The sequence below is a fragment of the Corvus moneduloides genome, chromosome 1 (genome assembly GCF_009650955.1).
Source record: "Corvus moneduloides isolate bCorMon1 chromosome 1, bCorMon1.pri, whole genome shotgun sequence".
Classification (NCBI taxonomy): Eukaryota; Metazoa; Chordata; class Aves; order Passeriformes; family Corvidae; genus Corvus; species Corvus moneduloides.
In genome coordinates, this window is record NC_045476.1 from 25,949,098 (window position 1) to 25,969,921 (window position 20,824).

At 38.1% G+C, this 20,824-nt stretch overlaps 1 protein-coding gene across 1 annotated transcript in view; it reads left to right on the forward strand.

The window, feature by feature from the left end:
* The window catches only part of RAMP3 (receptor activity modifying protein 3), a 41,149-nt gene that overhangs the window by 11,516 nt on the left and 8,809 nt on the right, over positions 1-20,824 (forward strand). Inside the window, exons 2-3 of the mRNA XM_032102753.1 lie at positions 5,171-5,200; positions 8,200-8,332. Of these exons, the coding sequence (XP_031958644.1) occupies positions 5,171-5,200; positions 8,200-8,332 (163 nt within the window). The remainder of the gene's footprint in view (positions 1-5,170; positions 5,201-8,199; positions 8,333-20,824) is intronic.

The following is a 20,824-nucleotide window of genomic DNA, read 5'->3' on the forward strand; positions in this document are numbered from 1 at the left end:
GCAATGATTTAAAAACTTCACAAAACAATGTAAAGGACAGTAATTTGTATTGCTACTCTGAAAGATTCTCAGCTGAAGCATGAGTTCAGAATAATGGTCACATTTCCTTGCAGTCACTGGAAAGCTGGGGAACTCTGAACCACCATGGGTCTGAACAGCTGATGCCCTCAGTAACGTTCCCTGTTGATTTGTACCAATGAAATGAAAAGGCTTAAATTGCTTTCTTTCATGCTTTTCTTGCTCTGCAGGAAGAAGACTCCAATGTCCCAAATAGTTAACAGTCTGAAATTGCCTTCACAGTTTAAAAGCAATAATGTAGTGCGCAATAATGTAGTGCCTCAAGCTGTGATAAAGTAAGCAATGAACTGCACTTTTAGTTTTGGATGTTACATTTCCATGGCTATATATGTATCTTCCATACCATTGACACAAAGGGATAAAAAGGGTATTAAAAAGGATTTAGCATCAAAGCAGGAGATAATGCAAAGCTGAATTCCATGTTATGCTAACTCTCTAGAAAACTTCTTGGACCTGGAGACAGATCAGTGCACCCTGCCAGTAAGTTTACCTTACTCCTGCCACTCCATACACTGAGACACGTTTTTATTTCTGGGCCAGTTCTGAATGCAAGTGAAGACACTTTTTTCAAGTACTATATTTATTGCAAGCTTCTGTTTATTCCTGGCATCCTTCCTTTGTGTTGAGTTCCTGTCATTGCCCGTCTCTGAACTTCAGTTGCCTCATTTCCTTGGCTGCTTTCACACTATGTGATGGTGTTCTTGTGTCCTGTCCCTGTCCCCTTCTCCCCATCCCACTCCTTTTATGAAGAAGTGTCAAAAGGACAGTTGGTAGCTGAGAACAAAAGATGACTTTCTGAGCCATGTATATTGTGCAGAGAGTTATTTAAAGAGTGACAGGTGGTTTAGTTTTTGTACCAAGAGGATTATTTTTCCTTTCCTTCCACTTTTATAGTGGCTTCTAAACAGGGACCTTTCTGGGCTTTCCCATGAAGTTGTAGGATTTCTTAGCCTATTCAGAGTGTGTGGTGTTTTGGCCACGTACATTTCGCTTGACCCCAATATAGGACTTTTAGAAAAGGCTTTGTAAGGCAACCATGTAATGCTTGTGTTAGCTCATCTTGTCCTTCTGTATTCAGATGGACAGTAGTGAAATGAATCTCTTGAAATTATGAATGCCCAGGAAATAGATAATAAAGGAACCCTACCCCAATTGTAACCAGTGTTTTTTGATGTAGTAGGATGCCTCTTGACATTGTGTAAGAGCATAGGAGAAGTCATTTCCATGGGGAATGTCTTTAGCATTAGATACCCTGAAGTGTCTGTGCATTCCTGCTAGAGCATCTGTAATGGTATGACTTGGGATTTGCATAAAAGATTGTTGAATTTAACATGATCTTTAATAGCACCTGTGCAACAGGTAGCTTTATTCAGCATTTAAATACCTGGAGAAACACTAGACTGCTGTAAGATTGGCTTGTTCAGTATTTAAAATCAGGTTTATAAAAAAATGTGGGTATTGAGATTTGATCAATATGACAAAATTATATTGCTAGAATATTAATCTCTCACCTATGTTTCCAGCAAATCATACATGCATGATTGCAGAGGAGCAGTTCCCATTTCAAACTCTGGTTTTACTTGCCTTTGTGAACTGTATGTCAGGACAGTTCTTGCACATTTATGTGCTGCTATCAATGAAACTTAAGTTCTGCAGAGAGGCAGCTGTTTGGTTAGTACATAACTTCCAATGGAGATCTGTCCTGATGTAGATAAAGATTAAATGATGGTAATTGGTAGGACTGCCTTTAAAAAGAGATACAGAGGTAGGCTCTTGACATGAGGTTTAACTTGAGGTCTTTAAATGTTCTTTTTGCTTATGAAAATTATGATTGATGAAAATGATGTTTTGAATAAACATCACATTTTGAAGACTATGCACAGTATTATGCTGCTGTAATTGCTGGTTAAAAGGTGCATACGGCAGTTTTATCTGTTAAAATAGGAATTATTCTGAGAAAGTATGGGAGCCACTCAAAAAATCTTACTATCCTGTCACTAATAGCAGCATCTTGAAGAAACATTCAGACAAGGGAAAATTCTAACATTTCACTCATATACTTAAACAAGATTTTCAGAATTATTCTTAAAACATGTTTGGAGAAAGGTGAAGAACAGATAGCAAGTCATATGCTGCTTCAGACTTATTGAAGTAGTTGTAAGACAGACATTCAGTGCTTCTTTTAAGCCTCTGGGAAAAATATCAATGAAAAATAGCAGTATAGAAGAAAAATAAACATTGAGAAATGTTTTTCTGTTTCACAGGAAAAGCTTATATACTTGACAGAATTACAGGACAGTTACCCTGTCATGTAGTCCAGTTGTAAATTTACATATTGCTGTGAATCTCATTTTGAACTCCTTTTTTAGTGTCAGAATAATGTCTTTTTACAAAAGGAGAGTAGAGAGTAGATAGTAAGAGGTTCTAGTGAAGGTCTAGGATGAGATTTTTCATATACAGGATTTTGAAGTAGGTTGTGAATAAAAACATTGGGTTTTTTTCCCTCAGATTTCTTATTTTCCATTACTCTCTCCTACTTTGTTTATTTTCTCTTTTTCTTTCCAAAACCCCTTCAGACCTACTTTTCCTCATCCTTCATTTGATGATACTTTGCTTCACCTCTTGCTCTGGCTCTAACCTGGTCATTCCTTTCCCATCTGATTCAGCTGATGCTAGGGACGATCATACGTGCTATCGTGTATGTAGAAAAAAAGGTGAGCAGCTAGTTCAGGCAGCTAGTACAGTTAAACTGAACCTCCTTTTCTCCCCAGTTTAGGTGGGATTGTATGGCAACTGTTTTATTTTGGGATCTTGATAACACCTTTCAACACCGACCCATTTTGTTTCCTCTATGAATCTTCTAATGAGAGACATCATGGCATCAGCCTTTCAAGAAAAGCTTGCCCCGTCTTAAAAGAGCTACTGGAAAGCTTTTTTGTAAGCTATCATAGCCAGCATGCTGTAGTCTCCTGATTAAATCTTTGTTATGAGTTGAGTAACTCAGAGCAAAGAAAATAGAGGGGTGGCGCATGGTAATCTGAGTTGCTGTTCTACCTTTCTCAGAAGGTATCCAGACTCATTTCATTGGTGAAAAACATCCTGTGTTACTTTGTTATGAGCAGATGAAAAAATGCAAAAAGCACATTTTCTTGTGGGTGGCAGGATTTGTGAGCACTAATCTGTAGCCCTTTATTCAGTATTTGGTTTTTCACAGCTTACCTCACTGACACTTGGGTCAGCCTGGCTCTTTCTAGTTGTAAACCCTCTCTTCATTTGTATTGCTGTGGTCTTACGAGGATTACTGCAGCCATAACTATGAAAGATCTAGAGCACAGTGACAGGAATTGATAGAATAAGAATTGGAGGTGCAGTCTGTGATCTGCCAGGGGAGTGCCTAGTACTGTTTGGCTCTGTGGGGTCACGTGCATGCACGCACACACAAACGCACGGCTAGCCTTCAGTATTAAGTCAGTTGCAAAGAGATGGGAAGGGCCTCTGCATGAGTTCCAGCAGGAGCATTTATTGCTTCTACACTGCTAAAGATTCAGGGGCAAAGACAAGAACAATGCTGAACTCAGGGGTTTTATCCGGGGGCAGGGAAAAGGCGGGAGTAGGGAACGGGGACCAATGGGGAAGCTCTGGGGAAGTGGTGAGGGGTAGAGGCTGACAGCCAGCTGGGGAAGCCAAACTGTGATAGATTAAGATAACAGGACAATGCATCCTGGGAGAAGCCTTTACCCAGAGTGAGTGGGCTTGGGTTCATTGTAAAGTGTGTGCTTTTAATGTGATCTTCAGTTTTCTGTGGTCGATAAGGCACATTTTCAAATGAGGATTCAAGAAAAACCTACCCAGGGAATCAAGTATATTTATTCGTCCATCCGCTAATAGCCTGGAAAGCAAAGTGCTCTATTTGTGAAAGAGATACAGCCATCAGAGTGTATTATGGAGTTTCATCTCTGTGTGTTTGGATGCAGCACAATTTTCCAATGTGTGAATTCCTGCTCTTCACAGTGCATTCTGGGTCATTAATAACTAAGACAGATTAATGCTTGCCTAGAAGAAAAATATGGTCCTTAGAAGGATCTAAATTCTTGCCTGCATGTACACAAAAATTTTCAGTTAACTCAACTGACAGCTTGGCACATCCCAGTGACCATGGTCTAGATCAATGATTGGTACTGATAAGCTGCTATGTATATCTTGATTTGTTTTACTGGGGTGCCATGTATTGTATAAACAGGGAGGCACCCATCTGTGTGAAATCATCCATTTAATTTCTGATGTGAAGTTAACACTATAAAGACTTGTCAGCAATTTTTATTTTTCAGTGGGACATCAAAAATAATTGAAGCCATGTCCCTCTTAGCTATATTTACAAAATCCTGGTTGTGGCTGGAGCTGTGCAAACACGGTGGGCTTCTGTTAATTTAATCCATCTGGATATACTGAAAATTGTTAATCAGAAGGCTTCTTCTGTTGGTATAGTCTGTTTCCATTTGGATGCTCTTCTGACATACTTGTGTTAGTGGAACTTCTGCATAAGAAGCTTATAGGTTTTGATTGTAATGTTTTTCAAAATGTATGACTTCACTGTGCAAAAGCTGGAGACTTAAACACAGCAATATGCTTCTAAACGAGGAGAGTACACACTCTCTTATGGCTGTGTTTGCTTAACAACGAAAGGATTTTTTTCCCCCATGTTAGAATGTGCAGTACACCTATGTTTTGAGTGTATACATCATCTTCGTGAACTTTTTCACCGTTAAGAAGCTTAAAGTAAAAATTGCCCTGTCCCTAATCCTTAATATTAGAAACTAGAGGAAGGAGTGCTATAGACAAACCAATAACAAGTCTGACTCAGCCATTTAAAGGATAGAAAAAAAGAATTTTAAAAACAATGTTCTCTAAGTGCTCATTATTTTATTCAGACACACTTTCTAAGAAAACAGAAACTAATGTTTGAATAAGCATTTTGAATATTCTGTTGAAACATAGTTATCCGCTACTTGGCTTGTAATGCGCTAATCATTTTAGATAAGAGTGTGTGGAGGTATCTAACTCATCTCGTTTGTTTTTTTTTTTCCCTTCCTAGTTAATGGTCTAATGACGCTTGGATTTGCAGGTGAGTTTTACTTCAAAAATTCAAACTTCTGTTTCTGTTTTGCTAATGGCTGCCATTTGAGAAACACTTCCATCCTATCTCATCTCAATTAGTCAGTTGTCATGCATTTTTTCAACTGGTCTTGTCCATTGGCTGTATGAAAAGAGAGTGTTGTAGTGTTTTGTAAAGGCCGTTCTCAATAGTGATGGTGAAACTGTAGAATTATCCATGATTTTGAACTCTTTTGATCAGGGATTTAGACAGAAACTCTTGTGTTGTCAGATTGTGCTCAAATAACTCTGATAGAGGTTTTTTTTCTATGACCCTGCAAAATATCGAAGTTTTAAAGAGAGACAACCAAAATACAAGTCTGTGGCAAATCTATTCAAACACCTTTCTGGGAAGGGGCTGGAGTAAATTGTCAGCACACATGACACAGTGGAAGAAAAACCTGTAGTCTGTTGGATTTGATTATAAATCAAATGATAGCTGGCTGTTTAGAATATCCTGCCAGAAAAAACAGCTTTGTGTAACTTTTGTCAAAGCATCAGTGCAGGATTTAGGTTGCCAGCTATGTAATTTTCATATCTGGTTTTGAATTCTGCACAACTTTAGCGTTCATCTGCAGATCTTGCTGTGGAAAGTATAACTGGTAACTGCAGCTGCCAGATGAATTGACAGGAACACTTAAGTAGGCAAGATCCATGCTATAACGTTAATTTCCCACAGATGAAATTATGCTGCCCCTCTCTGGTAATTTTTGCCATTTCTGCCACTGGTGATTAATTGTAGTTCTGACTTTTTGCTGACATGGATGAAGGCTTCACATCAGCTTTAAGAGCACTGACAGTCAGACATGATGAAGGAGCAAGGATTAGGTCCCAGTGAGTCAGCTGTATGCCTGGAGAGGTTTATGGTCTGTAGGAAGTTGTAAACATATGGTCTCAGGTGCAGCATAGGCTGTCCCGTCATGGGCCTGCTGCTCTTGGAAAATACGTGAAAGCAAAGTGTTCATTTGTCCAGATGAGATGGCTGTCATTTGTCATACAGCATCACGGAGAGAGTGACCACCAGCTAAGGAGTCAGCTGTGATAGCTGAAGTTAAATTGCAAGGTGCTCCTGCCCAGGCTCCAAAGGAGCCAGCTCCTTCCTGGGTGAAATGATGTTCACTCAAGCCTGTTTTACAATCACATGCCTCATTTCAAATGGAGATATTCAAGTTTCTGAGTGATGGCTGGATTATGATCTGAAGCCTGAGACCGGTCATCTTGCCTTAGAGTTTGGGACTTTTTTTACTGGATAGTAAGGAATGGGGCCATGAGGACTTCTCTGTACTTCTTATCAAGCAAAGTCCTGCATGGTTTTGACCTCAGTTCATCTGGCAATGTGTTTGGCTTTTACCATATAAAAGTAGAACCACCAGCTCTTTTCAGCAGTGATAGGATCCTGCTTTCAAAGTAACTAATAGAAGCAAAAGAAGTACCTCCTCTCCCTGGTGTAAATATGTTCTCAGTGAAAATTTTTTTAGGAGTAAACTGTCTGTTCTTGGCTTTATTCTTAAAAAAAGGTGTTCCTCCAGAGTTCTCAGGAGGATTCCCTGATATACCAGTTTGTTAGGTTTGCAGTTTTGTTCAGGTAAATATTTTTCTTGGATTTGGGCTGCTGTGAAAGGAAGAAATACACACACTTTTTTGTGACTAATTTAATTTAGGCATTTGTATTAAATATGTTTATATACATATATTTACAGGTAATTTTCAATGTTAATGCATTTTTTATACAGAAGAATGGTCAAAATAATGGCATCTGTAGAGGTAAAGCAAGACGTTTTATGGCTTGATCAAAACAAAATGTTTCAGGCTTTTCAAAATCAAGCACATTAGTCTGAAGAGAATTTTTTCAGAATTTCAATTTTATAATAAATAACAAAATATTACCTTTGTACTCCCATGCAGGCACATTCTGGATGAGAAAAAACATTTGACTGATTATATATAATGGAGTTGCCTTTATAGGTTGAGAAAGTTACAGGATTGCTCAAGTCAAGGTTAACTCTTTCTTTGCAAGTGGTTATATGCTGTAATTTCAGCATTTGATAATTGTAGGTAGTTCACAGAATTATAGAATTGTTTATGTTGGAAAAGACCTCTATGGTCATTGAGTCCAACTGTTACTCCAACACTGCCAAGTCCACAACTAATACTTGTCCCTAAATTCCACATCTTCACATCTTTTAAATACCTCCAGGGGTTGTGGCTCAACCACCTCCCTGGGTAGCCTGTTCCACCGCTTTTGGTGAAGAGATTTTTCCTAATATCCAATCTAAACCTCCATTGGCACAACTTTGAGATGTTCTGTCACTCGTTAGTTGGGAGAAGAGGTCAAACCCCACCTGGCTACACCTTCCTTTCAGGCAGTTGTAGAGAGCAATAAGGTCTCCCCTGAGCCTCCTTTTCTCCAGACTAAACACCCCCAAGGTCCCTCAGCTGTTCCTCATAGGACTTGATCTCTAGACAATTCCTTTAGTATATATACTAAAGAAAAAGCTGTGATTGTGGAGATTCACACCCTTTAGCTGGTAAGGCATACAGATATTTCCAATGTTAAAGTAATTTCACAGTAATATAGTTAGTTGAATGGGATGCATCTGTGTAAGCTTGAAAAGTGCTTTCTACACTGAAATGTGGAATTCAGTTAGCTTTTAACTAAAAATGCAAATGGGCGGTAATAAGTTATGATAGTACCTAAGTAAGATCAGAAAAGTGATTAGATAGGTTCCTCTATGCTAGGTTTAAAAGGCAGTACTATATATGGTAACCTTTAGTTTTTTATACCAAGTTATGTTTTTAACATATTTATCTAAATATGTATTTTATCTATTTTCTATAATTGCTTAGGAAATTAAATGCTAAGCTTATGAGAATGTAAGTGGCAAGCTGAACTGCGTGAACAAATTTGAGTGATGTGTTTGTGCTTCTATTTCAGTGTTTGTGATTAAAGGTGCTTCTGATGTTTCCTAGGTGCACGTCAACAGACTGAGCTCTGCAATGAATCTCTCATGTTAGAAAAGTTGCCTGCCTGTGGAAGATTCTTTGAAGAGATGATGAAGAAAGTGGACTCAAAAAAGTGGTGCAACCTGACAGAATTTATCATGTAAGAGTTAGTTTTGGTTTTAATAGTTCTCCCCTAATGCATATAAAATATTTTTGTGCCAGAAAATAGAAAACTTTCTGTATTTTGTTGCCACTTGCAGAGGGCTAAGCTGTAGCTCTAAAGCCCTTGCAGTAAGGCCGTGTGCACACAGAGAGACCTAGCTCTTAACATAAAGAGTGTGCAAAATAGTCCACTTTAGTGAAAACTAACCAGTGGGCTAATTAATACTAGCTGCTGTTGCATTTACCTCAGACAGTTGTGTTTACATTTAATCTATATTTCTGTGCATTTTAGGCAAATGTTCCCTAAGTAATTTTTTTTCTGTGAAACCACTAAAGCAGTAATGCTTTCAGAATCGTGCTGATGTCTCTCTTGACAGCAATGCAGTTCCCTCCTCTGATTTCCTTTTTTCAGTAAGATGACACTGTTTCAGAAATTCACCTCATATGAAACTGCCCTATCCAAATTTAAAATGATTTGTCCTATTGAACCTGCTGTCATTTGTTTCTTTGCCTGCCAGATAGCATGGAGAGAGTGAGCACCACCTATTCTCTTTGGATGTCTAAAATAGTGCAAGACTGACAGTAGTGAGGGTGGCATTATTATTCTCTAATCTCTTTCCTGTTCCATAGTTACTGAAGATATTTAAACATCTCTCTGTAAAGCTGCACGCTTCAAATTCTGATCTGGAGAAAACTCACAGGGCTTGTGAAATTGGTGGCATTTTTGGCTTTGTGGAGCATCTGCTTCTTAAGACCATGTCTGCTCATGCATAATGCCTGGTTTTCGGAAGCGCTGAGTACCCTCTACACCAGCTGAAATCAGAGGAAACTGCAGGTGTTCAGCACTTCAGAAAATGAGACTCAAGTGAACTAGAGCTGGTGTGGTACGAGCCAGCCTGAAGCAGAACATCTTCCTGCATTCAAAACCACGCTGGTGCTGTTTCTGGAGGCTGCTGTGGAGGCAGAGTAGCCCCAAGCCAGCTGTCACCACACCTGTTACAGTGTCATTGAGCCCCAGATATGTTCTCACAGGATCACTGATCTTGTCTCCTGTTTAGTGTCGTGTCATGTTATGCAATATTTTAACTAGCTGATCACTGACAGACTCTACAGATAATGAAATGTTGGACTGCAGTGCTGTGTTGCAGCAGTTCCCCTTGACTCCCTTACCACTGACATCTGTGTTGAAATGCCCCATCTGTTGATAATGTTTCATAATCTGAAAGCATATTAACAATTTAGATGCTATTCCTTCTTAGCATGTTTATTTGTACACCTTTATGTCTTTAAAATCTTGCGATCTGTTAAAAGGTAGATTCTTAAATCTTACGGTACTGGAGTGAAAGATGCACTCATGCAGCTCTCTCCAGCTGTCGGGAAGACAAAGAGAAGATTGGCTCTTCTAAGCCAGCTTGCAGAAATTGCAGTCAAATCTGACAGAGAAGTGTGTGTATACAAAGAAAAAGAAAATCCTTGCAGTGCTGGTACTGCTAAATTTATTTAATAAATATCTGTATGTTATGGAGCAATCAATTTAATTTTATAACCCATCTAGGTATGAGATGTTTTATTTATTTTGAAGGAAACACTGTAATTTTGCTCCATTTTATCTTCATTACAATTGTATTATAATCACAAGAGTTCTTTGCTGGTATCTTGTTTGTATTGATAAGTAACCTCAACTAATGGGATTACTTGCAGCAGTGAAAAGTACCTATAGGAGCCAAAATATTAGACTGTGCCTTTATTAATACAGGTGAAAAAACAGGCAGCTTTTTGGAAGACTTCTGCTAAAATTTCTTCAATAGTTTATATATTTTGGTGCAAGAATTTTTCAAGGTTAGGAGGTGACTGAAGTCTCTGAGTTTTCCTGACTTTTAATTAGAGTTAAGAATCCACCTTGATTTTATCCTTTCCAGTTGTGGTCACTCTTTGGTGTAGTTTTCATTCCCTTTACGAGACAATTTTTCTGAAGAAGTTGGGGAGTCTGAGGCTTTGCTCATTTTTCTTCAAAAGCAGTACCAGAAGAGTTCAAGGTTCTTATAGAAGAAAAATCTTACACTTTTACATAATACACATTTTAAAAAACACCTTTTTTTTAATGTTTCAAGTTCTACTTTTGAAGAGAGTAGCAGGAGGAATTTGTTTTGAAATTTGTTTCCTAAATCAAGGATTAATCAAGCATTAGAAGTCTGATTACAAACTTATCATAAGGGTTCATTGCACTGAAGAAGCAGCAGACTTTTAAGATTTTTACTCTTTTGAGAGCAGACATTGTTATTTGATGTCATGCATTCTATAAGAAGCATATAGAATCACAGAATGGCCTGAGTTGGAAGTGACCTTAAAGATCCTCTAGCTCCAACCCTCCTGCTGTGGGCAGGGACACATACAGGCTAATTCTCCAGCTCATTGGAGGAGCCCTGAAAGGTGGGACAGAAACACTTTGGCATAATCTGACAAAGTAATGAAAAACTCATATATCTAGCCATGGGCACTTAAAATTCGGATGTTCAAACATGGTAGTATTAGTTTGTGCTGATTTTGTATCTAGCCTCCAGCAGTAACAATTAATCAGCCTGATCAGATAGTGGGTTAAAACTGGGAGCTTTGTATAAAAGAAACTGTTTCTTCATGCAGTAAATTTTGCATGGCACTTTTCACTTAGAAATCTTTGCAACTTATATTGAAATGTAACAGTTAGTGGAAATCTGCTAATTTTCTAAATTCCTTGTTTCATGAAGGAGTTTTAGCTCTTCGGTATAAATGGCTGTCATTTGGTTATGGGATTGTAAATAGCAATTATCTATAGTGTTTCACTGTTTGGCCAAACAGTTGTGAGAGAATTTGCAGTGACTCCAGTTTGCTGTAACTTAATTAAACTGTAAAGTTCTCTGACATCTCTGACCTTCTTAACAAACTTGTGTTCTTTAAAAAGCAGCCTTTTCACTGATTTTGAACAGACAAGGCTCCTGTGTTTGGCAGCTGGTACTGCAAACCAATATGAGAGTTTTAGCCTCCATAGCTGATACTGGTCTTGCTGGAAATACAAAATGATCACATATAAACAGTAAATTCTCAGGTAAGGTTTGACAGAAGCACTATTAGGAGAAAGTTTCCCTATTAATTTTTGCGTATTTCTCAGAGGATTTGCAATTAGTTAGGATACAAGTACTCTGGGTCAAATTGTTCAAAGGTATTTGAAAGCTTAAATATGATGAGGGATCAAAGTGCAATTTTAAAATATTTTAAGTCATTTAGATGTGGTGGGTTTCAGTTGTTCTTGCTTGGACATCAGGGTATGAAGGCCAACCACAAACAGTTTAGAAGAAAAGTAAAACCTTCAAAACACAGCTGGAGGTCTTCATTGACAGAAGAGTAGGAGTTTACCTAGTCACAGTTTTTCTGAGGCCTTTAGATTATTCAGAGAGAGCTCTGAAGATGAAAATACAATGAGGTTGTTTAAAAGACTCAAAGTTATGGTACATGGCAAGTGAATAAGCAGAGACTAAAGTGTGGTGAAAGCTATATGGGGAATTAGCAAAAGCAAATATACTTTTCATTTGCCAGAAGACTGGAAATTGCAGAAAGATTTTTATTTTTCACGTGCAATATTTCTATCTACTTATAGTAACAAGTATGTTAGTAGTGCTGTATTACATATAATAATACATGTATTATATTTCTGTGTTATCTTCTTAATATTTAGCAACTACAGCTGAATATGTAAAATCAACTACTGGCTACAAACCAAAGTCCATTATTAACAAACAGACTTTTTTTGACTCTGCTGTGATAAATCCTGGTGTGGGACTACAGTTGAGAGGCCAGGTATGACTAATTTCTGAAGCAAGTGGCCAGACGAAGATGGGAGTGCCCAGAGCTGTCTTACATGAACCTGAAAACATGTTCCTTATTGTAATTGATAAGATTACTTTCTATTCTTAGCTCATGAAAGAGTTTTTCAAATTCTTCTAACTGGATCCTGGAAACAATTTAGCTAGAACAAACAGTCTCTAAACAAATCTGCGTGTGTCTCCTAGGCCTAGCCCCTATGGAAATGTGGGACCAAAATGTACTAATGCTGATTTTCAGTGTTAAGCTTTCGGCCTGCTCCCAAGCACCAATCTTCTCTCTTCTGCATCCCCATTTTCCACATATTTCTGAGTGTAGTTACTAACATTTCAGTAATTTTGAGGCCATAGAGATGGCTGTGGCCATGTCTGCACTGTTGAATAATAGCACTGTTGAATAATGCCACATAATCTGCCCCGTAGTCACTTTTTAAACCCTGTAAGAGTGAGTGAATATATTATGGGAAAGCATAAACTCTTAGTTTAAAAGATTAGTATTGATCCATTACATCTATAAACAGATTGTATCATCTGTTACAGGTGAGCCATTCTCTTATTTCAAGCCAATTTTACTGTTGCAGCCCTCATCTCACAAGTGTCTACGGTTGCATACCTGCTACTTTGGGAGCCCCCAGCCAGTCATTCGGTGTTTACCAGCCAAGGAGTAGCTGTGGGTTTTGGAGTCCAAGGGTGAAATAGCAATTTGTGTTTTGGAAGAGAATTCTAGCAAAGTAGTGCATGTAACACATGTTAGGTCTGGATTTTCTGTTTCAGAAAAAGAACTGATTGTAGCAAACTTTTTCCTCCAATCCCTACATTTCTTCTTACCTGTTTTTACAACTCTAGGAGTCCCTAATTTGCTGTGAGGCTGTGGCTGTGTGACATTGCTTTACAGCACCTGGAAGATGTTAAAAGTCTGATTTTTCTGATGTTTTAAATTTCGGTTCATATCAGAATAGGAGAGCGAATTATTTCTTTAACTGTACGTCTGAAGCAGATTCATTGCAGGTATGTGTGTACCTGCTGAAACTCCCTGCTTTGCTGTGAGCATGGCCCAAGGTCTGTTCTCACTGTAAATAGCTATTCTTTTTTTTCTGTACAGCCTTAGTGTAGTTTTCCCTCAACACTTTACATGAAATATTAATTCTCTAAGCACTTTCTGTCCCATTGAGGATGATGAGGGAGTCCACCCATATTCTGTACAGATGCTGAGGATTTGAAAAAATGAATTAAGGAAAAAAATCTGTGTGACTAAATTTGATGTAATCTGGAAAAGTAATCCTGTTGCTCAATTTTAAAGTCAGTGGGAGTTTTGCCTGTTTCATTTTGGCCCAACTAAGCTAATCATAAAAGTGCCTAGTTTTCAAAGAAACTTAGTAAAATATTACATAAAAGAAAGCCAGATCACATTAAGATCAATGGGAAAGCAAACTCTGGAAGAAACATGTGAAGCCCAGAATGAAATTATATGCCCTCGCTTCTTAAAGCTTGCAGCTAAGAACCTCTGCTGGCTGAGTGTGTATGTAGGAACCCTGCAAACTGAGTAATTTTCTTGGTTGGTTATCTAAGTTTTTTCATCTTCCCCACTGACCACTGCAGGAAGCCTGATCTAGACACCAATCAGCAATTGCATGCAGCTGCTAATGACAAAACTAATACAAAGAGGAATGTCCTGTGAAAACCACAGAATTGCAGAGTGGTTTGGGTTGGGAGGGACCTTAAAGATCATTCATGATGTCCAAGCTATGGATAGGGACATCCTCCACTAGACCAGATTGCTCAAAGCCTCATCCAGCCTGTCCTTGAACACTTCCAGAGATGGAGCATCCACAGCTTTTCTAGGCAACCTGTTCTAGACAGTAAAGAATTTGTTTCTAGTATCTAATCCGAACCTATTCTCTTTCAGTTTAAAGCCATTCCCCCTTGTTCTGTCACTACTGTCCCTTTCAGCTCCCTTTAGCCCCCTTCAGGTACTAGAAGGTGCTACAAGGTCTTCACGAAGCCTCTTCTAGTCTGAGCAACCCTAAATGTATCAGCCTGTCTTCAGAGGAGAGTTGCTCCTTTTAAATTTTCCTTTTTAAAAAGGTGTGTTATGCTTCCTCTTTTCCAATGGGAATTTCACTGAACTGCTGTGACTTCTCAAATGTGATGAATAGTGGCTTAGCCACTTCCTCTGCCAGTTCTTTCAGGACCTGCAAATGTCTCTCATTGGGTCCTGTGGACCTTCAGGCTCCTTATGTGTTTTTGAACCTGATCTTCTCCTACTGTGGGTAGTTCTTCATTCTCCAAATTCCTGCTTTGCCTTCTGCAAGTTGAGCGGTCTGACTGGAGCATTTGCCAGTGAAGACCAAAGCAAAAAAATCATTGAGTACCTCAGCCTTCTCATTTCCTGGGTAACAACCTCTTCCATTTCTTTCCAGATAGGGTCAGCATATTCCCTAGTATAAAATCTCAATACAAATCCCTTGTGAAAATAGTGAAAATCTCAGACAAACCACTGGGTTTGTTTTACAGCTGAGATGAGCCACTGATTCGTGTGAGCTAATGTGTTCCCACAGTAATGGTCTCACAATTAGAAAGCTGACACCTTTGGTTCATTCTTTTAAATATTATCAGAAAAGTCTCAATTCTGGATTTTTGCATGTGATTTTCTCACGTGAAAGACAACCTGAGGCTGCTGGAAACTGGATGTTTGAGTGACAAGCACATGTGATTTTAGATCCAGAACACCACTGATCAGAGGGAGTCCCACCCTTCCTCACTTGTGTCATTTAGAAGGCGGGCGTCTGTATTTGTGCTGGAATTTGTATCCCTGTAGACAGACTAGTACATTGGTTATGGTTTACCTTGGCCAAAGTAATGATAAAAATGCTGCAAATCACAAATGTACTTGCACAACAAAAGGCCATCGTATTGCCTTGTCTCTGGGTAATCTTCTGCAATGTTGTTGCCTAAAGTTCTGTATGTGTCTGAAAAGTAGTATCTTTTTTTCCCCTGAAAATCTAACTGAGAAGGGGGACCAAAATCCCTTATTTAGCCAGCTGTAAGTCCTCCCAGTTTTGTTAGTCCAGATTTTATAGAAGAAAATATTCTTTGTCAGTTTAGTGTCTCTGTGAAGGAAGGTTGAGTAAACCTGCACTTTGTGTGCCCTCATGTCAGTGTAGCTGATTTACCATTTAGTGTTCGGTGGTGTATAGAAAAAGAACTGGTGTGGTAGATGCCAGCATTTGGTCTTTGGTAGGATTGTCTTCCTTTGAGCTTCTCATACAGATACAGATGCTGCTTTTTTTTAAGCTCTCATTGAAATGAAGATTATGCTGATATTTAATCTTTTTTACCTGTGTATTTCTTTTACCTCTTTACATATCAAAACTTACAGTAGTTTTGTACTTAAAAAAGCCATCTAAAAACTCCTAGAGGTCATGGCAGCAGCGGCAAAACCAGGCTGGTTAACAGTTACTTCAAGAACATACTGTTTTCCTTCTGTGACTCATGCCTTTCTTCTCAAAAGCAAAGCAAAGCAGCTTATAGATCAGTTAGGTGTGAGGAAGTAAAACAATGGAAAAGAACGTCATATTCAAGCACTTCTGTTGCCATCATGCTGGTGGCTGACTAGCAATTTTTCTTTGCAGAAATAATAATGCTTGCCATCTATTATTCAAAACATTGGGAATGAAAGAAACCTGAAGTTTATAAAGCGTCACGGAGTAGCCAGGTACAGGGCTGTGCTGAGGATGTGTACAATCACGTGCTCTTTTGGGGTCAGCCATCCTAGTTGCTGTGAAGTTAATGCAAAGCACAGTTGGTCCCTTATTGGGGCTATAGTAGAATATCTTTCATAGGATCTGTATTTCAGGTGAATCTTCATTACTTTCATATGAAATGTATTGGCTTTAGTTTATATTGTGTAGATAAGAGTATGTCCTGATGAATATGAATAAAGTGGTTAGTTTGAGTTCAGACACCAGGGTTTGACATGAGGCAGGAATACTTCATTCCCTTGTAACTGCTTTCCTCCTGATAGATGCAGAGGCTGAACTATGGTTCTTTAGTGCAGTTATAATTTTCACTTTTATTATAAAGGAGAGGCACAGACATTTTATATAATACATGGCTGTGAAAATAAAGTCTATGTTTGATAATTCCAGGTGAGGTATTGGAAAGGCTTTGGATCCTCATTTCTAATACTTTTTCTCTCTTTAGTGCAGAATTATAGCAATGCATTTCTAAAACTGTGTTTCTGTGGCCATCTTACATGATGCAGAAGGGTGGTGAAAAGCATTCACAAATGTTGAATTTTTAGTCAAGTACTCTGACTTCTGAATTTTATTGCTGTATTAAGAACACTGGCATTTATACATTCTGTGATGACCTGCAGACCACTTTGCTTATAAATGCAAAGCCATCAATTTGTTCTGCAGCATGTTAGAGACATAGCTATGCTACAAACTAGCAAAACCTTATCAGTTTTTCATCTGATGAGATTTCTTGGGTTTTTGTTTTAGACACTGAAAAATCTTGCTTTTTGCAAACAAAACCTTGCTTTGAAGAGCTCACTTGAAACCAGTAAATGGATTTATTGTAGAGGATAAGGAGAAATTTGCCAATATTTTGGGAGGCTGCTGAATTAAATACACTAACTACCAAGAACTCAGATTTGGTGAACTACAATACCACAATACCACAATACATGTTGTAATCACAGTCTACAAAAGCCATGTATTCAGGGCTACAGTGCAGTGGAATGGGGAAAAAACAACTGGAATTTGTTATTCATCAGGGATAACTTACTTTCTTTGTTAAACCACAGAAGACATTGGGTCTTCCCTTAAAAAACATATCATGACCATCTCATGCCAGAATAATGTGCTTTTTCAGCCCGTTATCCATCTCTTGAAGGTTTTTGAGAGCTCAAATCTTTCTGTTCTTCTATTTATCAATAATTTTGCAAATCTTTGGGAAAATTCTGTTAGTATGAAAAAAGAGAAGGATCTTCTGAGCCTGCTGCTAAGTAGGTAGAGAATTACCTTTTCATTATCAAGAGCTGAAAAACTTTCAGTTTTTAATATCAGATTTCAGTTTTTCAAGTGCTTTTTTCAGCAAGTTTTAACACCTGTAACATTACCTGTTACAGCACCTGTTACCCTGAGTATTTTTTTTCAAAAAGGGAGTGAAATCTGGCATTTGCCCAGAGGTCACTGATATCAATATTTTCTTAAAGTTCTGGAAGAGTTTTCAACATTGATGAAATCTAGGTCACCTGAAGACCCCAGTTACAATATTTTAGCAAGGGTGATGTGAGTCAAATTGATGTGTACTTCAGTAGATGCCTTGGTCTAATGGTGGTAGCTTATACTCACAAGGTGGCATCAGTATGTCAGTGCTTTTATTTCCGAGTCAACTAACAAATAGTTAAAGATGCAAGAATATAATAATTCTAAGTCACTTGGAAAAAACAATGTAAGCAATTTAGAGGTGATGTCAGAAAGCAGTCTGCTGTTAAATCTCAGGACTGTCAGCTGATACACCTTTCAACAACTTTCATGACCTTTTTGAGTTTTATTGAGGTAAGATCAGTAATAGAAAACAGTCTTCATGGAGCTTATTATTAAAGGCTGTATTTAAAAAAAAAACAATGCACAAGATTTCTGTGTAAAGTTGCTTGGTGGTAAAATAATATGGTATAACTTGATAGACTGGTATGAATTATGCAATGCATATGCAATGGACAGTGTATTTTTAGAGGCAGTGAAAATGAAAATATAAATGTGTTACAAAAATGAAAAGTTAATACAAACTTTTCTGGTTCTTCTGTTCTGGTTTGCAAAACAGTTTCTACATTTTTGTTTTCTAAATGGATCAACCATGAATGTGCAATAATGGAGATTAACTCAGCAGAGACAAAAAAATAGAATTTCTTGCACCAGGCTGTTTGTGTTATTAGTCATGTGGTTAACTGTTGACAACACGATAGATATGAATTAATACTATTATGTTCTGTATTCAGGGTCTTGTTTCAATTACAAAAGTTTATTATGCAATGATACTTTAAAAAAAAAGTATTTTACATGGTTAATTGCCAGGACTCTGGCATTTCTGTTTATCTTTACAGAATAGTGTCAGAAAGTAGTTCCAAGACAAGAAATGCAGTCTTCTGCACTCTTAAGCAGCTAAGTCAGAGCTGAGTATAGAAGGAGTGGAAATCAAAGGTTGTCAAGGCATAGTGCACTGATGAACAATTACGAGCACAATTCTTTGCAGCTTCCAGGAAATTGATGTTTTACATTTCTCTCAGATATACAAATATCTTTCATACATTTCCCTGACTGCTAAAATGTACCATTTCATATTAAGGTGTCATTATAACATAAACATAGAAATGTTAAAATGAGCATTTTGGCATCTAGAATTGGGTTCTATGTCTGCCTGTGGGACTAGCAGTTATCATTGAGGCGCTGGGTCTGATTTTTATCTGCAGGAAGGTAGCTTAAGAAGCAAAATGATCTTAAGATGGTTCTATATTATGTATAATTTATCATGGTGCACTGTAATCTATCATGGATTTTTGCTTCCTGTTACTGGGGAGTATATTTATCTAATATATATCTATGCTGATTTGTGGTGTGCAGGGGTAAGGTATTACTATGAGTATTACTACTTACAAAAAATAGGTGCAAAAATGTAAGGTTGTTTCTGCTGCTGGCTATTTCTATGCAGGAAAACAGATAGCTTTTTTACTATCACAGTGAAAATATGTCATTGTTTTTATCAGCCAAAGAGGAATTTGATAAACGCTCAGAAAAAAACCGTACCACTTGGCTACTCACAGTGCTTAAATATTATTAGACCCCGTAACAGCTTTCTTATGGCAAGCGTTTGTAACATTTCACAGGTGATGTGCCCTATTACACTGTTCTTACTTATTACTTATTACTTATACTTACTTATTACTTATTACACCGAGGTAGAGTTTAGCTGGGCCCAAGAAGAAGTTGAATAAACTCATCAGATCCAGGAGCTGAGAAACAGCTACCTTTCCCAGATGACAGTCTCAAGGTCCCTCTGCTTCTGATCTGCAGACAGTCTGGCTGGATGTTGTCCAAAATCCCCTGACATAATTTTTTTTCGCCTGCTCAGGAGGCTGATGGCTTACCCTTAAGCAACTCCAGGGAGTGTTGCAACACTTGAATCTTTCATACACAGTTGTGGATAAGGAGTAAGGCCGTTTGGGTCCACCATTTGCTTCTGTTGTGTGTATGAGATGTTGGAACAGTCTTGGGAAGCCATGGAGCACAAGAAGAAGTTACATAAGGAGAGGGAATGTGTCTTTACCACCACAAGTAAGAGGGGAAGACATAAGAAAGGAAAAAACCCCGCATTCAGTGGTGAACATGCTGTGCTGTCAAAGTCATGCCAAAACATAACCATGCACTTGAATAGTAGATCAGCAGACCTTTTCTGTATTAGGCTTCTTCCCTAACAGGTCTTTATGCTACATTTTAAATCAATTTCTAATGTTGTTACTGTTCATCTGATTTTGTGGTTAATTTTTCATCAGTTTTGGTCTTATTTGTAAACTGTCCATGCCTAGATTGCAATTTCAGATAATACATTTATTTTGCAAGACTGCAAAAAGGATTTATTCTTTAATTAGTCCAGTAGCTGACATAATCTGAAGCTTAAGATCCATAATTAGTCAACTGATTTTTGACTCCCATTATTTGTGCTCTGCTTGGAACAGAACACAACAGCCTCTCTCCTCCCAAAACAAGTGGCTTTTTAATTACAGGAATTTTTTCAGTGTATATAAAACCCATTTTCCATACATAATCAGCAAAAATGTATGTTCTTTACATATGCTCATAAAAATTATGTAAGGAGCGTTACGAAAATGATGATGAAAAGTTCAACTTAGAAGCAGATTAATTGTTGGTCTGTTTTTTTTTATTATTTTATTTTTCAATCTGTGGAGATGCTACAGTGGGTGTTTCTCAGAGTGTAAGCCTGATTGACTGATGATTTCTATTTCACAGATGTGTATTACCAGATATTTCTCTCCCCTCTTTCCACTTGAAGAAATAGTGCTGTGGTATTATAAAAGGCTTGTGCTACTTTGGACTAAGTGGAATCTAATAACAGCTTCCACTCAGCAGGTGACACTTAAATACGCTTTAATATCCTCATAAAAATGGAATATGAAGCAGTTATTTGTAGATGTAAGCTGGAATGAAGAAGAGCTCTTCTGTTATTTCTTTCCCTGTGAGTTTTTGTCTGTTGGTCAGAAAAATGATTATCTTCATGGTTGCTTGTTTGGAGTGGCTGTCTGGAGGCCCAGCTGTGGAGCACCAGTCTGAATTAGAGCCACATTTTCTCTGTTCACCTGCCAGCTTGGTTCATCTAGACAGAAAGAAAAGCCTTAACCCCCTGAAATGATGCGGCATGAGCTCAGAGCAGCTCTGGGCTAGCAACTTCCGTCCTGACTTTGGCTCCTGCCGAGGTGTTGGATGATTGGACTGAAGCTGGCCGAGCATTTAATCTTGGAAGCAGTGGTGGAATGATGGTTTTGTCATGGAGTTGGAACATTCTGAGAAAAGTGGAGACAAATAAGCTGTTATTTGTAGCAAACTTTACAAGGT